General features: G+C 45.4%; 2 protein-coding genes across 2 annotated transcripts in view; both read right to left on the bottom strand.

The window, feature by feature from the left end:
• LOC310791531 (stonustoxin subunit beta-like) overlaps positions 1 to 12,687 on the bottom strand; it is a gene marked incomplete at both ends in the record, with an annotated part of 13,560 nt that extends 873 nt beyond the window's left edge. The window contains 1 exon segment of the mRNA XM_083653205.1: positions 12,654 to 12,687. Within this exon segment, the coding sequence (XP_083509331.1) occupies positions 12,654 to 12,687 (34 nt within the window).
• A 3,839-nt stretch (positions 12,688 to 16,526) lies between these two features.
• Positions 16,527 to 23,598, bottom strand: part of LOC310791530 (NLR family CARD domain-containing protein 3-like) — a gene marked incomplete at its 3' end in the record, with an annotated part of 336,543 nt that continues 329,471 nt past the window's right edge. Inside the window, exon 14 of the mRNA XM_083653204.1 lies at positions 16,527 to 16,654. Within this exon, the coding sequence (XP_083509330.1) occupies positions 16,527 to 16,654 (128 nt within the window). The remainder of the gene's footprint in view (positions 16,655 to 23,598) is intronic.

The raw sequence follows: 23,598 nt of genomic DNA, 5'->3' as shown, positions 1-23,598 counted from the left end.
GCATGCACACACGCACGCACACGCACGCACACACACACACGCATGCACGCACGCACACACACGCACGCACACACACGCACACACACACACGCACGCACGCACACACACACGCACACGCACGCACGCACACACACACACACGCACGCACGCACACACACACACACGCACACGCACGCACACGCGCAGACGCACGCGCACACGCACGCGCACACGCACGCACACACGCACACACACATGCACGCACGCACACACACACGCACGTACACGCATGCACACATGCACGTGCACACGCACGCGCGCACACACACACACACACACACACACACACACACAGAGGGGGGAGAGAGGCTGAGGGAGAGAGGAGAGAGAGGAGAGAGAGGAGAGGGAGAGAGACTGAGGGAGAGAGAGAGGGAGAGGAGAGACTGAGGGAGAGAGAGGAGGGGGAGAGAGACTGAGGGAGAGAGAGGAGAGGGAGAGATAGGAGAGGGAGAAAGAGAGAGAGGGAGGGAGAGGGAGATGAGAGGGAGGGCGAGAGACTGAGGGAGAGAGAGGGGAGGGAGAGAGAGGAGAGGGAGAGAGAGGAGGAGAGGGAGGGAGAGAGGAGAGGGAGGGAGAGGAGAGGGGGGGAAAGAGAGGAGAGAGAGGGAGAGAGAGGAGAGAGAGACTGAGGGAGAGAGGAGAGGGAGAGGAGGAGAGGGAGGGAGAGTGGGGAGAGGAGGGGGAGAGGAGGAGGGGGAGAGGAGGAGAGGGAGGGGGAGAGAGGAGAGGGAGAGAGAGGAAGGGGAGAGGGAGGGAGAGAGAGGAGAGGGAGAGAGAGGAGGGGGAGAGGAGGAGAGGGAGGGGGAGAGAGGAGAGGGAGAGAGAGAGAGGAGAGGGGGGAAAGAGAGGAGAGAGAGGGGGAGAGAGGAGAGGGAGAGAGACTGAGCGAGAGAGAGAGGAAGAGGAGGAGAGGGAGAGAGAGGAGAGACTGAGGGAGAGAGAGAGAGGGAGAGGAGGAGAGAGAGACTGAGGGAGAGAGAGGAGAGGGAGAGCAGGAGAGACTGAAGGAGAAAGAGAGAGGGAGAGGAGGAGAGAGAGACTCAAGGAGAGAGAGGGAGAGAGACTGAGGGAGAGAGAGACACACACACACACACACACACACACACACACACACACACACACACACACACACACCGCCCCTTCCCTCTCTCTATTTCAAGCACAATCAATATGTAAATGGTAAATGGTAAATGGCCTGCTTATATAGCGCTTTTATCCAAAGTGCTTTACAGTCAGTAGGTACATTCACCCATTCACACACCGATGGCGGCAGGTTACCATGCAGGGTGCTGCCACACCAACGGAGCAATGTGGGGTTCAGTATCTTTACTTGCCCAAGGACACTTCGACATGCAGACTGGAGGAGCCGGGAATCGAACCACCGACCTCTTTTATCCAAAGCGTTTAGTGGACGACCCGCTCTTACCTCCTGAGCTACAGCCGCCCCATATACAGTATATATCTGTATATATTTCAATACAAAATATTGTTGACACGGTTGTTGTTGGAACTACCTGTATTTTGTTACAGTAACATCATGTTTCTGTTCTGTATGTTACAAACTGTTTTTGTTTTGTTCTCCCTCTGTCTGTACTAACATGTACTATGTGCTTTATACTGTAACTCACTATGGTCATGCCAATAAAGCCTCTTTGAATTGAATTGACTGAGGGAGAGAGAGATAAGGGAGAGAATGAGGGAGAGAGAGGAGAGGGAGAGAGACTGAGGGAGAGAGAGGAGAGGGAGAGAGACTGAGGGAGAGAGAGGAGAGGGAGAGAGAGAGGAGAGGGAGGGAGAGAGACTGAGGGAGAGAGAGGAGAGAGAGAGAGAGGAGAGGGAGAGAGACTGAGGGAGAGAGAGGAGAGGGAGGGAGAGAGAGGAGAGGAGAGGAGAGGGAGGGAGAGAGTTAACCAATGAACCAGAGACACACCTCATGGGACACAACACCCACAGAAACAGATCCTTAAGAGATCCTTAAAGTCGAGCTGAACCCAAGAATGACTTTTCTTTTCTTTTAGTTCAAATACCTGGGTATGCAGTGCACCTATTTAATAATGTATGCAAAACAAATCACAACAATCTAATTTCTTTAGTTTTTCACACTTTTTCACATGAAAAGTTCGTTTTTCAAGATTTCATTGATAACAGTAATTTACAGTTTGCTCACGTCACCTAGTACTATCAAATGTCTACCCCATTTCAACCAATCATTTCACGACATGCAGCTGTCAATCAAATCTTCATTTTCTCTTCCAAATGAAGGGGAAAATGGCGCCTAGTGCCTGTCATCTGGCAGAGTTTCTAGCCCATAAACTAACTACTAACTTGAGCAAGTATGCAAACTAAATCAAACGGTAATGTCTAAGAATGCAAAGAAATGTAACTGGCTCGTTAAAACACGCATTCCAGGAATATTATTTACATTTATAACGATAATGGCTCGCGCCTCTGAGCCTGACAGCCTCCCTCCATTGCCTCATAAGAAGCAATGGAGGCCCAGAGAACTGAGAGTGTGTAAACAGTGTTCTTCAGGGGAAATAGAAAGTGAGGTCCATTTTCTCCTCTCCTGCCCCCTGCTGTCAGAGAGGCCTTCCTGCAGCAGCTCAGAGCAGCAGTCAGCAGACTGGCCCCTGCTGTCAGAGAGGCCTTCCTGCAGCAGCTCAGAGCAGCAGTCAGCAGACTGCCCCCTGCTGTCAGAGAGGTCTTCCTGCAGCAGCTCAGAGCAGCAGTCAGCAGACTGCCCCCTGCTGTCAGAGAGGCCTTCCTGCAGCAGGTCAGAGCAGCAGTCAGCAGACTGCCCCCTGCTGTCAGAGAGGCCTTCCTGCAGCAGCTCAGAGCAGCAGTCAGCAGACTGCCCCCTGCTGTCAGAGAGGCCTTCCTGCAGCAGCTCAGAGCAGCAGTCAGCAGACTGCCCCCTGCTGTCAGAGAGGCCTTCCTGCAGCAGCTCAGAGCAGCAGTCAGCAGACTGCCCCCTGCTGTCAGAGAGGCCTTCCTGCAGTAGGTCAGAGCAGCAGTCAGCAGACTGCCCCCTGCTGTCAGAGAGGCCTTCCTGCAGCAGGTCAGAGCAGCAGACTCGTCATATCAGGGAAAAACATGTGATGAACTGATGAAACTGTTTAGGTGAAGAACCACAATTGACAGACTCAGCTGCACAATATGTAGGCTAACACTCTGCCATGACATTAGAGGGAAAAACAATGAATTAATATGATCTGTTGACATGTGACTCCTGTATGTATTGTAACTGTATCAATTGTATTTTATTAATGTTATTTTGTTTTATCAATTCTTTATGCTTTGGCAATATTGTACTTGAGACATTCATGCCAATAAAGCAAATTTGAATTTGAGAGACTGAGGGAGAGAGAGGACCAGAGGGAGGGAGAGAGACTGAGGGAGAGAGGAGCAGAGGGAGAGAGAGAGACTGAGGGAGAGAGGAGGAGAGGGAGGGGAGAGAGACTGAGGGAGAGAGGAGGAGAGGGAGGGAGAGAGACTGAGGGAGAGAGGAGGAGAGGGAGAGAGACTGAGGGAGAGAGAGGAGAGGGAGAGAGACTGAGGGGAGAGGAGGAGAGGGAGAGGAGCAGAGGGAGGGAGAGAGACTGAGGGAGAGAGGAGGAGAGGGAGAGGAGCAGAGGGAGGGAGAGAGACTGAGGGAGAGAGGAGGAGAGGGAGAGGAGCAGAGGGAGGGAGAGAGACTGAGGGAGAGGAGGAGAGGGAGAGGAGCAGAGGGAGAGAGACTGAGGGAGAGAGAGGAGAGGGAGAGAGACTGAGGGAGAGAGGAGGAGAGGGAGAGGAGCAGAGGGAGGGAGAGAGACTGAGGGAGAGAGGAGGAGAGGGAGAGAGACTGACGGCCCCTGCACACCAACATGGGCGGTGAGCGATGTACTTGCTATCGCCCTGTCAAGCCCTGCCCGCTGCTACAGCGTGGTTGGCTGCCCTTCTGTATTTCCGTCTTCAATTGGTCGATTTCTAAATGGCCCCTCCTTCCCTCCCTGCCGTCTGTCGCTCGTCACCTTGCAAAGCAAAATACAGCAAAGCAGCCAACCACGCTGCAGCAGCAGGACAGGACTTGACAGGGTGAGTGTGAGTACATGTGAGTTGATCATGTTTGGTGAGAAGGGGGTCTGAGGGAGAGAGAGGTTGAGGAGGAGAGGGAGAGAGAGAGAGAGAGAGAGAGAGACTGAGGGAGAGAGAGAGAGAGAGAGAGACTGAGGGAGGGAGATGGAGAGGAGGAGAGGGAGAGATAGAGGGGGAGAGACTGAGGGAGAGAGAGAGAGGGAGAGAGACTGAGGGAGGGAGATGGAGAGGAGGAGAGGGAGAGATAGAGGGGGAGAGACTGAGGGAGAGAGAGAGAGGGAGAGAGACTGAGGGAGAGAGACTGAGGAGAGAGAGAGAGGGAGAGAGACTGAGGGAGGGAGATGGAGAGGAGGAGAGGGAGAGATAGAGGGGGAGAGACTGAGGGAGAGAGAGAGAGGGAGAGAGAGAGGGAGAGAGAGAGAGGGAGAGAGAGAGGGGGAGGGAGAGGGAGAGGAGGAGAGTGAGGAGAGAGACTGAGGGAGAGAGAGGGAGAGGAGGAGAGGGAGGGAGAGAGACTGAGGGACAGAGACTGAGGGAGGGAGAGGAGGAGAGGGAGAGACTGAGGGAGGAGGAGAGGGAGAGAGAGGGAGAAAGAGGGAGAGACTGAGGGAGGAGGAGAGGGAGAGAGAGGAGAGGAAGGGAGAGAGACTGAGGGAGGAGGAGAGGGAGAGAGAGGAGGGAGAGGAGGAGAGGAAGGGAGAGAGACTGAGGGAAAGAGAGGAGAGGGATAGAGACTGAGGGAGGGAGAGAGAGGCAGAGAGACTGAGGGAGAGAGAGGAAGAGGAGTAGAGAGAGGAGGGAGAGAGAGGAGAGGGAGAGAGACTGAGGGAGGGAGAGAGAGGGAGAGGAGGAGAGAGAGGGTGAGAGACTGAGGGAGAGAGAGAGAGGGAGAGGAGGAGAGGGAGAGAGAGAGGGGAGAGACTGAGGGAGAGAAAGAGAGAGAGGGAGAGGAGGAGAGGATGAGAGGAGGAGAGGGAGGGAGAGACTGAAGGAGAGACTGAGGGAGAGGAGGAGAGAGAGGAGGAGAGGGAGGGAGAGGGAGAGAGAGGGAGAGACTGAGGGAGAGAGAGAGAGGGAGAGAGACTGAGGGAGGGAGAGGGAGATGAGGAAGGGAGAGAGACTGAGGGAAAGAGAGGATAGGGATAGAGACTGAGGGAGAGGGAGCAAGGGAGAGAGAGGGAGAGGAGAAGAGGGAGGGAGAGGAGAGGGAGAGAGAGAGAGACTGAGGGAGAGAGAGAGGGAGAGACTGAGGGAGGGAGAGAGACTGAGGGAGAGAGAGAGGGGGAGAGGAGGAGAGGGAGAGAGAGGGGAGAGACTGAGGGAGAGAGAGGGAGAGGAGGGGAGGGAGAGAGAGGGTGAGAGACTGAGGGAGAGAAAGAGAGAGAGGGAGAGGAGAGCGATAGATAAATGAGGGAGAGGCTGAGGGAGAGAGAGGAGAGGGACAGAGACTGAGGGAGGGAGAGAGAGGAGAGGGAGATAGATACTGAGGGAGAGAGAGAGGGAGACATTGTGCGAGCACCAATAGGGCAGGCAAGGCCACACAGCAGCCGAGCTGCAGGCGAGGCCACACAGCAGCAGAGCTGCAGGCGAGGCCACACAGCAGCAGAGCTGCAGGCGAGGCCACACAGCAGCAGAGCTGCAGGCGAGGCCACACAGCAGCAGAGCTGTGAATGTGAGCTGCAGGAATCGGTTCCTAGTTTGTTTAAATGTCACTTATCAAAGCATCTGATTTGATGCAGAACAAACAATCAAGTCAACAGCTGCTGATGTGGACAAAGCAAACTTACCTACAAGCCCAAATCACAAGCTGCTAACTTAGACAAGACATCATGAAGTCAACATGCTAAACTAAACACCAGACATCAAACACATCATGATGCATCTATGTGACTTTTAGGTGAAGAAACAGTAGCCCCGTTTACATGGATTGTTTTCCTCAATCTGATTGAAATCAGTCGGATTATACGAATCTGATTTGATCTGTATACATGAACGCTAAATAAAGCGATCCACGTTCAATCCGCGTATACATGGCCCCAGCTGAAACCGATTACAGACATGCGCAAACGGTCTCTCCCACTACCTGCAGAGAAGAAGAGGTGCACTTCTGTCTACCACTTTTCCTGTTTACCTCTGGGAAAATGGATCTAGTGCTGCACGATTTGGGGGAAAGGTGCGATTAGCGATTATGGTGGACAATATTGTGATTTGAGATTGTGATTGCGATATAATAAACAAATGATATCTAGGGATGCCGGCATGAGTTTTTGACGGTATGATAACCTTGGACAAAAATACCACGGTTTCACGTATCCCAGACTAAAATACATGAAATATATTACAATTTAAAATATATTAAAACTAAATAAATAAAACAATTTGAAATAAAATTATCTTTAAAAAAACAAACATTTTGAGACATTTGCCTGTCCCAAACATGTTATGCTGCGCATAACATTACTTATTTGCGGGAGTGCTGATGCCCAGTGTGATGGCAGAGAAACGTGTGTTTGCTGCGTCGCGTGTAACGTTAGTTTAGAGGAGGCACACACTCAAAAAGACATGAACAAATAATAATAATCGCACACTTTTGCAGTTATGAAATCGCACGTGCTGTCATTTGCGGCTCTACGGTCTCAGCAGTTAATCATCCTCCAGAGATATTTGGCCAGGAGAAGAAGAAGAATGTACCGCTCTCAGGGTTTCTATTAAGAAGTTTGTCTCAACCACCGTCCAGTTCTTCTGCACTAGAGAGCGCATGCGCAGAATGAATAATCCACTCTATCAACCGAATCCACTCTATTCAGCAGTTTATATGCAGCATCAAGCTGATTATCAATCGGTGTAGACTACCTGTTTCAATACGATCGAAAATGTAAAACGATCCGGGTGAATCGGGTCGGCTAAGGTGTTTATATGAGACATTTTGAATCCGACTGACCTATCGATCCGATTATAAGTAGGATTTTTAAACTATGAAGAAGATGATGTCATCATGTATAAACTATGAAGAAGATGATGTCATCATGTATAAACTATGAAGAAGAGGATGTCATCATGTATAAACTATGAAGAAGAGGATGTCATCATGTATAAACTATGAAGAAGAGGATGTCATCATGTATAAACTATGAAGAAGATGATGACATCATGTATAAACTATGAAGAAGATGATGTCATCATGTATAAACTATGAAGAAGATGATGTCATCATGTATAAACTATGAAGAAGAGGATGTCATCATGTATAAACTATGAAGAAGAGGATGTCATCATGTATAAACTACGAAGAAGAGGATGTCATCATGTGAAAACTATGAAGAAGAGGATGTCATCATGTGAAAACTATGAAGAAGATGATGTCATCATGTGAAAACTATGAAGAAGATGATGTCATCATGTGAAAACTATGAAGAAGATGATGACATCATGTATAAACTATGAAGAAGATGATGTCATCATGTATAAACTATGAAGAAGATGATGTCATCATGTGAAAACTATGAAGAAGATGATGTCATCATGTGAAAACTATGAAGAAGATGATGTCATCATGTATAAACTATGAAGAAGATGATGTCATCATGTGAAAACTATGAAGAAGATGATGACATCATGTATAAACTATGAAGAAGATGATGACATCATGTATAAACTATGAAGAAGATGATGACATCATGTATAAACTATGAAGAAGATGATGTCATCATGTATAAACTATGAAGAAGATGATGTCATCATGTATAAACTATGAAGAAGATGATGTCATCATGTATAAACTATGAAGAAGAGGATGTCATCATGTATAAACTATGAAGAAGAGGATGACATCATGTATAAACTATGAAGAAGAGGATGACATCAGTGACTACATTTACATACACACAATATTCCACTATTATTGGGAAAATGACAATATTCTGAATTTGAGAAGGGTCATGTAAACAGCATATTCCAGTTGCATTTTCCGAATTTGCCCTTTCTCCGAATTTAGCATTTTCCGATTAAGACATCTGGGTTATTCCAGTATTATTCGGGATTTCGGAGGATTCTTTGATCATGTATACAGCGCATTCAGAATATGCGTCTCAATCAGGGTTTTTACCGCAGTTTGTGACGCATGTTGCCTGTTTGTGGTCAAATGATGTGTGCTAGAAAGTGCTAGAACAGGTGATATAATCATAATAATCCATCATCTCTGGCATGCAAAAAGAAAAGCCCACATTTCTGATCGGGAGGAGATGAGAAACATCGATTTAAAGAGAGAGTAGCCTATAGTGCCCAGTGCCCACGGAAGTCCACAATGCTTGCTAGCCTGCGAGGTAATAACGTAGGCTGCTAGCCTACTTTTTATGAAAGACTTGGATGCGCAACACCAAACTTTTCAGCAGCAAGCTCCTGAAATGGACCAAGTGATGCTCGTAAGAATAGTGCTGCTCTGTTTATTCTCAACAGAAAAACTCTGCGGCTCCGCCTACCTGCATCTCTCTCTCCCCCCCCTCCCTCACGTGTCGGGGAGGGCGAGCTACGGCTGCATGTAAACGGGAATATTAGTGGATTATTCATTTAGTCGGAATATTGTCATTTTCCGAATATGGCGGAATATTGTGTGCATGTAAAGGTAGTCAGTGTTGTAGCCAGCAGGCAAGTGTGGCTGCCTGCCACAGGCACAAAGAGAAGCAGCTTCTGCTTCCAGAAGACACTACCCACAACAACCAGCAGAGGGTGACAAAAGGAATACAAAACAGATCTGGCTCCAGCATGTATGTACGGTATGTATGTAGGCTACGGTATGTATGTATGTATGTATGTGTGTGTATGTGTGTGTGTGTGTTGTGTGTTCGCGCGTGTGTATGTGTGTGTATATGTGTATGTGCTTGCGTGTGTATGTGTGTATGTGTGTGTGTCTGTGTGTTCGCGCGTGTGTATGTGTGTGTGTGTATATGTGTATGTGTGTGCTCGCGTGTGTATGTGTGTGTGTGTGCTCTGCTTCTGCAGGGTAGGTAGCACTGTCTGTTAGTCACCATGTGACCCCATTTCACTTTTGTGACCGATACACACACACACACACACACACACACACACACACACACACACACACACACACACACACACACACACACACACACACACACACACACACACACCTCAACCCACGCACACAGACTCGGCATAACACCACCTACAGTACTGGCAAACACAGAAAGTGGTTTATCTCTAGAACTATTTGTCGGATCAACTTCAAACTTTGTGAGGGCGCTTAAAGGATTTATATATTTTATAATATATATATATATATATATATATATATATATATATATATATATATATATATATATATATATATTTATATAATTTAGTTTTTTTCCCAACCTGGCCCCTATTTTCCTATTTTTTTTAGAGTATGTGTCTAAGGGACTTATCGTGACATCATTTTTTCAGATTGGTTGAGTACTCACCAAGCTAACCTTGTTTACAGCTCGAGCATTATCGTCAAACAACTACCAGTGTAACCCAGTAGGGCAATTGTGCACCGTCATTCCACGGTTCATTCTCAGTAAAAAGAAAAAACTGACAGCTTGAATTTCAGGTTGCAATTTTTTTCTCTCTGTAGTGATCTGACCTGGGACGTTTGAATGCAAGTAAATAAACAAACAGATAAATAAATAAATAAATAAATACTTAGGCCAGCATTTATTTTTCAAAACGTGTAGCGACATCTGGCCACTGAAAGGGAATGGTGTCTATATGGGACTTGGCTTTTAATTGAAGTTTTATGGTATTAACACATTTTGTCAGCCATCTTGTTTCAGAATAGGATTTGAATGAATAGATGTCACACATGAGCTTTCTATTTCAATAGAAACTGAATCAAACTAAATACACACTTACACTTCCTCAGGCCTGGTTTCAACCACCGCACTGCATCATGGTCCACACTGTGGGGGAGGGGGGTAAATAAAGTTAGACAGCATCATCTCTTTGATCATGAACAAATAACCTTCATAACCTTCCATAGGAGGGATTTTCCAGACGCTGTCAATAATATCCTCCATTTAACATCAAACAATATTTCTCAGCTTCTAGCAGCTCTGTTCACACTGACTTCATGAATCAGAGTCAATGTTCATGTTGGTGCAGACCTGAGTCACATGACCAGACTGAGTCTGTACACTAACACGAGTCACTCTACTCCTGTCAATAATGTCTGTAACCATAGTAACGTTTACTGCAGACCAATATGGCGGCTTCCTGTGCTTTTAGTTTACTGGACACTAGTAGCACCAGTAATCAGAGGCCTCAGTTCTCTATCAGATTTTAATAAACCTCCACTGACAGACAGCGGCGTGGTTTCTCTTCTCCCACCTCATGAACTTTAGACTTTAAAGAAAAACTACATTTGGCCTCAAGACACAGAACTGGAGGAGCAGCTGCAGTGTTGAGGAGACAGACTGATAGAAAATAACTGGAGGAGCAGCTGCAGTGTTGAGGAGACAGACTGATAGAAAATAACTGGAGGAGCAGCTGCAGTGTTGAGGAGACAGACTGATAGAGAATAACTGGTGGAGCAGCTGCAGTGTTGAGGAGACAGACTGATAGATAATAACTGGAGGAGCAGCTGCAGTGTTGAGGAGACAGACTGAAAGAAAATAACTGGTGGAGCAGCTGCAGTGTTGAGGAGACAGACTGATAGAGAATAACTGGTGGAGCAGCTGCAGTGTTGAGGAGACAGACTGATAGAAAATAACTGGTGGAGCAGCTGCAGTGTTGAGGAGACAGACTGAAAGAAAATAACTGGTGGAGCAGCTGCAGTGTTGAGGAGACAGACTGATAGAAAATAACTGGTGGAGCAGCTGCAGTGTTGAGGAGACAGACTGATAGATAATAACTGGAGGAGCAGCTGCAGTGTTGAGGAGACAGACTGATAGAGACTAACTGGTGGAGCAGCTGCAGTGTTGAGGAGACAGACTGATAGATAATAACTGGAGGAGCAGCTGCAGTGTTGAGGAGACAGACTGAAAGAAAATAACTGGTGGAGCAGCTGTAGTGTTGAGGAGACAGACTGATAGAGAATAACTGGAGGAGCAGCTGCAGTGTTGAGGAGACAGACTGATAGAAAATAACTGGTGGAGCAGCTGCAGTGTTGAGGAGACAGACTTATAGAAAATAACTGGTGGAGCAGCTGCAGTGTTGAGTAGACAGACTGATAGATAATAACTGGAGGAGCAGCTGCAGTGTTGAGGAGACAGACTGATAGATAATAACTGGTGGAGCAGCTGCAGTGTTGAGGAGACAGACTGATAGAAAATAACTGGTGGAGCAGCTGCAGTGTTGAGGAGACAGACTGATAGAAAATAACTGGAGGAGCAGCTGCAGTGTTGAGGAGACAGACTGATAGAGAATAACTGGAGGAGCAGCTGCAGTGTTGAGGAGACAGACTGATAGAGAATAACTGGAGGAGCAGCTGCAGTGTTGAGGAGACAGACTGATAGAAAATAACAGGAGGAGCAGCTGCAGTGTTGAGGAGACAGACTGATAGAAAATAACTGGAGGAGCAGCTGCAGTGTTGAGGAGAGACTCTTTAAATTAACCATCATAAAGTTAGGTAACGAGTAATGAGTGTGGAGCCTGACGTCATGTAACAAGAGGCCGTGTGTGTGTGTGTGTGTGTGTGTGTGTGTGTGTGTGTGTGTGTGTGTGTGTGTGTGCATACGCACGTGTGTGTGTGCGCGCGCGCGTGTGTGTGTCTGTGTGATAAGCGGCTCTCCGCTCCGCTTCTGGTTCACACTATTCAAAGCGACTGAATCCACTCTCAGATTCAGGATCAACAGCTGAACGTTTCAGTTTCATTCAAAATCTTCTCTCTCCATAACTGAACTGTGTGAACTGAACAGCATGAAGCTACAATGAGGATCCACAGCTGGATTTAGCAGCAAATACATAGCTATATCAGCTCGTATCATTAGCACAACCGCATAGTAGCTCCCATCGGCTCCACAGAGCTATCTATGTACCGCTTGCGACAACAACAACGTTAATTCAAGCATTTGAGCATAATTGCAGCGGCAGAAATTACATTTCCGATTATAAGGCTATCGTTATCGTCTGATAACGATGTTGTGCTGATATCATCGTGCAGTAGAGATGCACGGGCCACAGTTATAACTATAGGTTGAGTAATCACCGAGATAGTCTAGTTTACAGCTCGTCAAACAACTACCAGTGTAACCCAGTCAGGCAATTGCGCACCGTCATTCCACGTTCGCTATAGGGATGGGAATTTCATGCATTTTCCTTAACCGTTAGTTGCGCAACTTAACAATCAGTTAATCGGTTAATTGTTAACGTTGTTTCTCTCCCCCAACCCCCCCCCCCCCCTGTAAAAAAATATCACGTCTCGTCTTTCTCTCAGTTCAAGTTCTATTTAACCTCACAGTCACACAATAGCTGCATATCATTTATGTGACATTCATGGCATGAATCACAAACGAAAATAATAATAAAACTATAATTAGCCTTAAAACAATAAGGCTCACCTCCTTTGAACAGCCGCCTGTCCTTAATAGTCATTTCAACAAAGGGGGACGTGATCGCCTGGTTCAATGAACTTCATGAAATCCCTCGCCGTCCACCACGCTTCTTTTCCACCATAAAGTAAGGCTTCTGTGTTATTGTCTCTAGTCTGCACGCACGATGCCTGCTCCAATCACCTAGTATTAATATTTAGCTATAACTTTTATGAGTGACAGCGTCCACAATCAGCGTCCAGCGATAATGGAACGTAACGTGACGTTGAGCGATGCTCGTCGGGGAATCATAAATTGCCCCTGGAGTTGAATTTTGAGAACGGCGTCGCAGTATTTACAGATTTACTTTTACAGTGTAATCATTCTATGCTGTTGCTAGCGCGAGCTTGCAGCTAATTTTAGCATCTGTTTTGTTTCATGTTTGCTCAATTCACTTCCTACTTCCTCATGCATGTGTGACGACCTTCTCACGTGACCACTCCTTCTGTTGTGCTAGCTGGGCGAGGTACGCCCTCTGCTGGACTGGTATAATTAACACACTGTGAGCTATGAAGACTGAATTGATGACACAAAGTAACAATGTTGTCAGTCAAAACAGTTAATTAATTTTAATCAGTTACGTTCTTAACGGCAGTTAACGGACTATCAGTTAATCATTAACACCCCTAGTTCACTAAAATTGCTTGTTTTGCTGCTGGGAGACTCAAACTGTCATAGTGTCTGGCAACATGGAAACGACTCTATACAGGAATATTACTCTCCGGACAGAGAAAATGGGCATGAACAGGTGAGGAGAGAGAGGAGCAGGCAGAGTATATACCCTCCTCTTCAATGCTGGAGACCGGGGTTCGATTCCCAGCATGTTCAAAGTAAGTCTACATTTAAACCGTAAGTCACATTTAATATTATTTAAGCCTGCCTAACCCAAACCCTTTGTCTAACCTTAACCAAGTTGCTTTAGGTGCCTAAACATAACCGCAACACAAGTTGTTGCTACGCTGTTGTGGTGTTGAAGAATGAGGAAAGAGGGGTATCCAGTGCGTTAAAAAGGGGTCCTGACCAAACATCAGTTTTTCACAAGTTGGCACAGCCTTCTAGCAGACGTTAACCTCTCCATACCTGAGAGAGTCCAGTCTCCATTGTGGATCCTCCAGTCCAACAGAGAGCAGCTTCACTGAGGCACCTGGATTATTGTAGCTCAAGTCCAGCTCTCTCAGATGGGAGGGGTTGGAGCTCAGAGCTGAGGCCAGAGAATCACAGCCTTCCTCTGTGAGCTGACAGCCTGACAACCTGCACACACACACACACACACACACACACACACACACACACACACACACACACACACACACACACACACACACACACACACACACACACACACACACACACACACACACTAAAGCAGTGGTTCTCAACTGGTCTAGCCTCATGACCAACATTTTCCCTTAGTCATTTACAGAATTTATCCTAAATTGTAGGGTAATTTAGCCCTCTTCACAACAAGCTAGCATGGCATGTTGGTACCAATGGATGCATTAGGTCTTCTAGTTTCATATGGTACCAGTATCTTCACTCTCGCTTTAAAATGAGCCTGCTAGCATCTGAAAGATAGTAATGTTGGCTGCCGATGCCAGCATTCTCAATGAGTAGACAAACGTTTTTCTCATGCACACAAAGTTCAGCTCTTTGCATGGCAGCCAGCTGGCAGCTGAATGGCCTTCAGCCGAGAGCACCAACTGAAGCTCACTGCCACTGTAAATATTAATTTGAGTGTGAACCACGAAAAGAAATGCAATGTAACTGCCGACCAGTTGCTGCTGTATTGTCTTCCAGGAGGATCTGTTGTTGAATGTGTTCACCAATGTGTTCAATGTGAGTTTTCAGGAGGTTTTCTCCTCATTCAAACTCTACAAACTGCTCCAGCTGCATCTGGTCCTGCTCACTACTTTATATTCTTGTCTTGAAGGCAGTCAGGTGTTGGATAACCTCCATGTTACAACTAAGGGGAGTATTGTGGCAGTAAAGATGTGTTTGAAATTAAATTTGACTCTTTCAACTTTTATTCAGTAGCAACATTAACCACTGAAACCTACAGAAATAGTGATTTTGCATAGTTATGAAATTCAACATCGCCTGATATGAACATTTTTGTAATAACATATTCAGCTTCTTCACTCAACACTAATAGTTTGTAATTGTTTATTTTGAGCCTAAACCTAACCCTCTAAAAAAGAGATCATAGCTCTCAGTGGAAGCTCTTAAAACCAGCTACATGTTGGATATTCCCATTAATAAACTGCTCTGAAATCACTTATTATATGTGACAAAATCAGTCACATGTAGCACAGGCCCGCTGTTTGTGTAGAAACTTGATTTTATAAGAAAATGCTGATTTTGGCTGTTTTGGGGTTTCAGAAGATTTTAGTAAAATAAACCATTGGTTTTCATTCTCTGTAGCGATTATTGTGAAATTCAAATGCAGCTCATAAAGTTAGGGTGACAAGCATAACTAGCTTGTCACCCTGCCATTAGCTAGCTAGTCAAACTTTGAGGCCGTTTTTCTCAAAACGGTTTGGAAACAGTCAAGACAAAGGGCTGCATCTCACTCAATATTTGGAGAACAAAGATCATTTTGATAATTGACATCACCGGAAAGCAGACATTCTCCTCTTTCCAACAGTGTATTAAACTCAAAATGTGTTTCGGGGTCAATGTGACTGATTTCATCAGAGCAGGTCACATTATTACAAAAAACTGTCTCCAATATTTGTGTTTTCATTCAGTTCTGCACTCAGTTTAACAGAATCTTACAAGTCTTTTGCATCAGATTTCACCAACAGATGCAGTGTGAAGAGAAAGAATGAAATGTTTTCTCAGCAGGAGAGAAAGTATAGCTGCATTTTGGTTTCAAAAATTACATCAGCAGGAAAATGAGAGTTCAGGTATTTTCATATGAATGTAGAGTAGACTTTAAATGGTCTGTTAAACAGTAATGGTGATCCTGACCTGAGACTCTCCAGTCTGCAGTGTGGACTCCTCAGTCCAGAAGAGAGAAGCTTCACTCCTGAATCTTGGAAGTCATTGTTAGTCAGGTCCAGCTCTTTCAGACTAGATGACTGGGAGCTGAGAACTGAGGCCAGAGCTTCACAGCTTCTCTCTGACAGCTGACAGACACTCAGCCTGAAGCACAAGAAGACATGCTATTGTTATATTGTGTCATTATTGTATTATTTCTACTGACAGACTGTGTTGATGTGGCTTACTGACCCTTATGTAATGTCATCATTGTATGATTTCTACTGACAGACTGTACTGGTCTAAAGCAGGTCCCCACTAACACTGACAGGAAAACTGGTTTGATTTCCACACATGGTGCTATAAGGTGATTGGATCAATAAATCCTCCAAAATGGCACATGATTTGTTATGCTGCACAACAAGCCATGAAAAAATAAAAAAGTGGATATAAATTAGGAAACACTTTAAAAACAAATGGATAGTAGATCTGCAGCCTCAGTAGCTCAGGAAGGCTTTCCACAGTCTCAGCTCACAGGGAACTAACTATCTCCACAGTGTAATTCAGGACCAAAACTAGTCTGCTTTAAATGTGTTCAGTGACATTTTAATATGAATTCTCTAACTAGTAACCAGAGGACAGATGTTAAAACTGGGTAGATGATGTTGTCACCTTCCCACTGTTTAACATCTAGCTGCTCTATTTTCAACTAGCTTCACTGGTGTGAAGCTGTATCAATAAAAGTCAAATCATCAAGTAAAACCTTCAGGACAACCTTTGCAGATTCAGGAATCCTGTTTTGAGAGAATGGACCTCAGTTTGGGAAATGTGTTGAATCAACTGAGAAAAAACTGTAAACTGACTTTACCTGAGAGTCTCCAGTCTGCATTCTGGACTGTCCAGTCCAACAGAGATCCGGTTCCATCCTGAATCTTGCAGGTCATTGTAACTCAAGTCCAGCTCTCTCAGATGGGAGGAGATGGACTTCAGAGCTGAGGTCAGAACTTCACAGTCAGTCTCTAACAAGCTGCAACCACTCAATCTGAATAAAGAATAAAGCAATACAATACAATATTCCATTAAAGCTTTAACCAATCCAGTGTCTTATAATCCAATGGACTTCAGCATGTTGTCAGTGTGGATCAGCATCATGTCAGCCTTATATAGTATTTCCATCTGAAACCAGACAGACTGTCACTCCTCTGTTTCAGGATTAGCCCATTTTCCTTGAAAACTTTCTGTAACAGACCAGATGAATACATCTAAATGCCAAGTAGTTTAAAAAAAATAAATAAATATTTAGTTATGGTCCAGAATCCACTTTTTTGGGGACACAATTTTCAGATGGCAGTTTATCTGGAAAAGTTGTAATAAAAGCAGAATTTGAATTGGATATGGAACTTAACCCTAACTGGAAACTAACTTAACCTGAACCCTCCAATTGTCTATACGGAAGCAACAGATCAGAGCAAATCAAATATTGCAGGGTTTTATCAAATCTAGGAAGTGAGTTAAAATGGAAATCCGAATGGACTGGGGATATATATATTTTAGTCATGGCCTTAGAAATAGTAGGGGGGTTATGATTTTGTTTAAGAAGGAACTGCAACAACACAAGGGTCGCAGGTTCACGCCCCCATGCTACCTCCGGCTTGGTCGGGCGTCCATACAGGCACGATTTGCTGTGTTTGCAGGTGGGAAGCCGGATTATGGGTGTGTCCTGGTCACTGCTCTAGCGCCTCCTCTGGTCAGTTGGGGCGCCTGTTCAGGGCGGAAGGAAACTGGTGGCAATAGCGTGATCCTCCCACGTGCTACGTCCTGCTGGTGTAGTTCCCCGCTGTCAGGTGAAAATAAGTGGCTGGCAACTGCGCATGTGTCAGAGGAAGCATGGTGCTAGTCTACAGCTCTCCCCAGATCGGCAGAGGTTGGAGCACCAAGTGGGGCAGCAGGGGGAAATTGGCCAATTAAAACTAGGGGAAAATGGGGGGGGGGGGGGTCAGAAAAAATAAGGAACTGCAACACACAGTCCACGCTGTCCAAACTGATGAGAATGGAAGATAGAGATCTATGCTAGATGTTACAATAGATAAATTATAATTAGGGCTGGGTTAAAAAAAATCGATTCTCCGATTTTTTATCGATTTTAATTTTAATCCTTTGATATCGATTCATATGTCCAGAGATCGATTTTTTTATTATTATTATTATTATTATTTTTAATAAACAGGCTAAAATATTATGCTGTGTGTGGTAGTTGAAACATAGTTTCAAGTTGACGTTTATTCATGTTTGTAGTTGAAACAAAACATAAATACTGTAGGCTACATAAATGGAAATGTTTGATCATTAATATCTACTTTTAGAAATTATATAGGCTGAAATCAAATCACTGTGCATAATTGTGAAAGTGTCTTTATTGACAGATGAAAAGGCTGTTATTTGTTATTTGTTATTTGTATATTTGTATATTTGTCACCACCTGGTGAGTAAATATATTAAAATTGACAACCGGTCTGCAACTTTTTTTCCCCATCTATCTACTTGGCGCAAAAAAGGTTGGGAACCCCTGTGTTACATAACTGGACAGTCATGTTATTCAGGTTACAGCTCAAAAAACACGTTTTGGTATCACTAACCAAATCGATATTGAAATTAATCGAATCAGAATCTAATCGAATCGGGATTAATCGATTCGCAACCTTGTGAATCGGAATCGAATCGATTCTTGAAATTTGAACCAATACCCAGCTCTACTTATAATATCAATATAATCAATATATGCTCCAAATGGAGATAATCCAATCTTTTAGAGGAAATCCATAGTATTATCTCTTCTCAAGAGAATAACAAAAATATCATAGTTGGAAATTTCAATACAGTTTTAAATATAAACAAAGGTGAGCAGGTACTCATTCCTACAATAACCATCCCCAGGCTCTCTGTGAAATTCAAGGAATGAAGGCATCTCTAGATCTAGTGGACATTTGGAGGCTATACAGAATCCTGACTTAAACAGATACACATGGTGTAGAGCAGTGGCTCTCAAACTTTTTCACATCAAGGACCCCTAAACTGACACAAATTAGACCACGGACCCCCATTTGATAAGATTTTGTCTCAGGGTCCCCCATCTGATAAGATATTTGCTTTTGGATGTTTTATTACAGAAAGTGTATGAAACCCATGACCAAAATAGTCATGTATTCTGTCATTGTGATACTTATGGATGGAATTATAGTGAAAATAGTTTTTTTGGACCCCACTTTGAGAACCACTGGCCTAGAGGACAAGGTAGTCATATTGATTGTTTACTTATTTATTTTTCTCTTGTTTCCAAGGTAGCAACATGTATGATTGGTGACCGAGATCTGATCATACTATTATAACAATTCAAATTATTACAGCTGCTAGGCGGCATGCCCACCCTGCAGCTCGCCCGCTGTGCTGGCTCACTTGCTCTTATAAGCCCTTTTCCCACATGCGCTTTGTACCGCAAAATGACCGGTACGTGGTCTAATGCCTGCATGTGAGAAAGGCACCGTGCCGGTATAAGCGCGACCCCGTCGTCGCGGAGATTTCACCACTTTCCAGCCTGTCAGAAGAGCGGTATGCGCTTTAGCGGATACTAGTGAGAAACGGGTGCAGTCATTTTCCGCGACACTCTCATGGGCGAGGTGTACACACGTTGCTTAATGTTCCAGCGGGCATAATCTAATCATTCGCGCACATTAAAGCAAACTGGCGAAATGATCTTGTGATAATAAGAGCAGTAGCCTATGTCAGCTTCATGTGTGTGTGTGCTGATTTTCCCCTCTCCTCTCTGCTCGCTCTCTGGCCACAGTCCGTCCTCCTCCTTCAGTCACAGCCCGACAGGGCAAATGCATGAAGCGAAAGTGGAAGTATTTTGCTTACGTTGCCGACAGCGAAGGCAAGCCCGGACACATCAAATGAAGCCAGTCTGTAAAAAGTGCTTCAACGCGATGCAGGTGAACGGATAAACAAGCAAACTTATTTCACCATTCAGAGTTTTGCCGACACGTCACTCCCCCACTCGCTCTGCAGTGCCGCCCCCCCCCCCCCCCCCCCCCCCACATACAGGCAATTTCGCTGATAGATTCCCACATGCGCGAGCCGAAGTGTGAAGGGAAATGTCCGATATTGACTTACAGGTAATTTTCCGGTACGCATGTGGGAAAAGGGCTTTATAGAGAGACAAAGTGAAACGTCACTTCCTGTACCAGCGTTGAAAAAAATATGAATGGCAGTGAACAGAGAATAACGTTCCTTTTTTGATTCTGTTTGAATTGTGCCACGGGGTGCCAATGTTAATTTTGTCAATTTAAAACATAACTTTGCATGTAAAGAAAGTCGCAGTTTGTCGTCAAACTGAAACGCAGGAGTTAGTTTCGTATAAAAACTACATAGCTCGTGGAAGCTTGTTGCATATCGCCGGTCTTCAGCTTTGCCGGTAGAGAAAGTGATGTCACTTAGGCGACAGCGTATGTAGTCTTTCTGATTTATAACGTATAGTGCAACAGTTTGGCGACAAACTGCGACTTTCTTGACATGCAAAGTTATGTTTTAAATTGACAAAATTAACGTTGGCACCCTGTGGCACAACTCAAACGGGATCAAAAAAGTAACGTTATTCTCCGTTCACCGCCATTCATATTTCGCCTCTCTATGACATCACTGATGACCACAGCGCATCGCAGCCTCGCCTGCTCTATGACATCACTGATGACAGCATCACTGATGACATCATCACTGAATTTATATAGCCTCTGCCAGGAAGGATGACATCACTGATGACATCATCAATGATGCCATCACTGAGATGCAAGATGCAATGCGCAATCTTGCATTGCATTGGATTCTGGGATTGATTTGGATTGCATTCTGGGATTGATTCCCAAGCCCAATTAGTGTCTGCCGCGGGTATGGCCGGGGCGGAGATCCACTTTAGAAACCAGGTAAGCGATTGTGGTTGTGTTCTATCACTTAAAGTACCGAAAGCATTATTCTTTTAGTTTCTGATTGAATTGTCAGCTTCTGCTAACTGAGACCATTTGTCAACTAACGTTGGCTAACTTATAGTGGCTACACTGCCTAAAATTTATCTAGACCTACTAGCTTGCCAGCTAACTGAGTTAGCCAGATTCATCAGCTTAAGATAACATAACTAAATGCTTTCAGGATTTTCACCATGAATACCTGCAGTTCAGCGCTCACTGCTCAGTCAGGCCTACTGTAAACTGGCTATAACTGAATCTAGCATCCAAAATAGCTACTGTAGCAGGGACACTGTACCCTGTCCCTGCTACAGTAGCTATTTTTAATGTTAGATTCATTGTTCAAGTTAGTTCTCACTCTGTGTGTGTGTGTGTGTGTGTGTGTGTGTGTGTGTGTGTGTGTGTGTGTGTGCGTGCGTGCGTGCGTGCGTGTGTGTGTGTGTGTGTAGCTCTGGTAGCTCCAGTCACATCAACACCACTGAAACCATACCATGCCATAGCATGCTAAATTTGCAGTGGTGGATGTTTGTGATACATGAAGCATTGGAGTCTGATGCTGTGTGATATAATCCACTTTCTCTTTCTTCACATTTGACTGAAGACAGACTTCATAAACTCATTATGACTAATATCAGCTTCACAGGGCTTTGATGGCAGCCTGATCTACTGTAGGCTACTACTGTTATGTGTTTTCAACCCGTTCTCACTCTGAGCGCGTAGCATATTGACGCTTTGTCCCGTCCCTTGTGCGTCGCTTGTTACTAACATGGTACCCTTGAGCGACACATGAAACGACTTGGGCTTTCCGACTAAACTCAATGCAAACCCATGGAAGTAATCTTTGACGCTTATGGCAACTGCTCCCCCATTAGCCTAACTGCTCCCCCATTAGGCTCCCCCATTAGGGTCTGGAGGAACCCCCCACGCCCCCCCCACGCCTAAACCTAACCTCCCCCCAGACGCTAATGGGGGAGCAGTTGACTAATGGGGGAGCAGTTAGGCTAATGGGGGAGCAGTTGCCATAAGCGTCAAAGATGACTTCTATGGGTTTGCATTGAGTTTAGTGGGAAAGCCCAAGTCGTTTCATGGGCCGCTCAAGGGTACCATGTTAGTAACAAGCAGACAATTGTCCAAGTCCCTCTGATCCGAGTCCCAAGCGAGTCTCAAGTCAATTGGTCCCGCGTCTCAAGCAAGTCCCAAGTCTTTCCTTTTGTCGGCAAGTCAAGTCAAGTCAAGTCACAATGTTATTTCAAGTCAAGTCTCGAGTCGTGTCACAGGTTAGAAAAAATGACAAGGCAGAGATTATTTAGGCTGCAGACGTGCGCATTCACGTTAATACGTGCTTGTTGCCAAGCAACACACTTCTCTCAGATGAGCTCGAGACAGCTGACAGACAGCTCCAACTCAGCTCAAACTTATAGAGTTGTATTCAAAGCATAGAAACGTTCTCACAGCTCAATTTAACAGCGCCAACACAAGCAGTTTGATCACAAGTGCAATCAGTACTGAATGCGATGGCAGACTGCGCACTGCGGGCAGTTGACAAAGTCAGGAAGAAATTGAAAGATCTTCCGACGCATATCAGCTTTTAAAAACCCGCCGACGAGCGGAGGTCCTGCGACCAAAACGTCTATTTATCGATCGATATTTTTGGAGAAGATTCCGGCCGCATCACGCGCAGATCAAGATGAGACAGCTGTCAGTGAGTAGCTACGCATTTGGGTGTAACTTTTACGCCTGCTCCATACACAGACGCAGCGCATACAGGGTGCACTAGTCATAAAATTAAGTTAGTCGTAACTTTGAGTTCTACATCGGACTTTGCTTGTAAATCTAGGCGTACGCCCAGCTGGTGCACTCGGCTGATCTTGTCACAAGTCCGAGTCGAGTTTCGAGTCATTTTCTTCCAAGTCCGAGTCGAGTTTCAAGTACCGTAAATTCCGGACTATAAGCCGCGGCTTTTTTCCCGTTTTTTGGCCTTTTTTGGCCCCTGCGGCTTATATAACGGTGCGGCTTATCTATGGATTTTTTCCAAAAAAAAAAAAAAAATCTCTCTTTTTTAGCACTCTTTCTAACTATAAATCCACTTCTGTTTTAATTTCCTCTCTTGCCCTCTTTTAACAACATAACATAACATAACATAACACAACACAGGTACGCAGAAAGAAAAAGACGAAGAAATCACCGCCATGAATGAGGAAATGACTCACCTGCTGGAGGCTGGAGATACACGGCTTGGGCTAAACTTTTACTCCGTGAAACACTATCGATTAAGTCCGACATCGCTCAGAGGTTTGAGCAGCTTGAAAACAAGTTTGAAAACGTGCAGAAGTCCATCCACTCACTCACTAAAGAAAATAAGGCAACCGGCGTGAACAGAGTTTCTTATGCGGAAAAGCGCATCAGCGCACTGGAGGACAAAAACAACACAGTGAGTCCGAAAGTGGATCAAATGTAAAAACAAATCGAAACCCTGCACACGCAGGTTGATGACTTAATCAGCAGGAGTAAAAGAAATAACATTCGCCTGATCAATGTAAAAGAGGGAGCTGAGATTGGTGACATGGACGCTTTCGTGGCAAAATCCTGTGTTACATCCTGGACCTGAAGGAAGGCGAGAAACCACCAGAGGTGGACAGGGCACACCGGGCGCCTCGGCCACGTCCAGACCCCGGCCTGCCACCGAGGGCCTACTCCGCTGGCCCGACCGTCAACTCATCCTCCAGGCTGCGGGGAAGAAGCCCCTCACCTGGGAGGGTACGCGCTTTTTCGTCCGGCAGGACCTCTCCGCGTTGGTGCAACAGAAACGCGCAACATACAACAGCATCATCGAAAAGGTTAAAGTCAATGGATATCGCTTTGGCGTACTGTACCCAGCGAGACTCGTCATAACCATTGATGGACAGCGGCGGAACAAGAGCTCA

This window comes from Poromitra crassiceps, assembly GCF_964638095.1.
Source record: "Poromitra crassiceps genome assembly, chromosome: 16".
Lineage (NCBI taxonomy): Eukaryota > Metazoa > Chordata > Actinopteri > Beryciformes > Melamphaidae > Poromitra > Poromitra crassiceps.
This window is presented reverse-complemented; position numbering and strand designations above follow the sequence as displayed.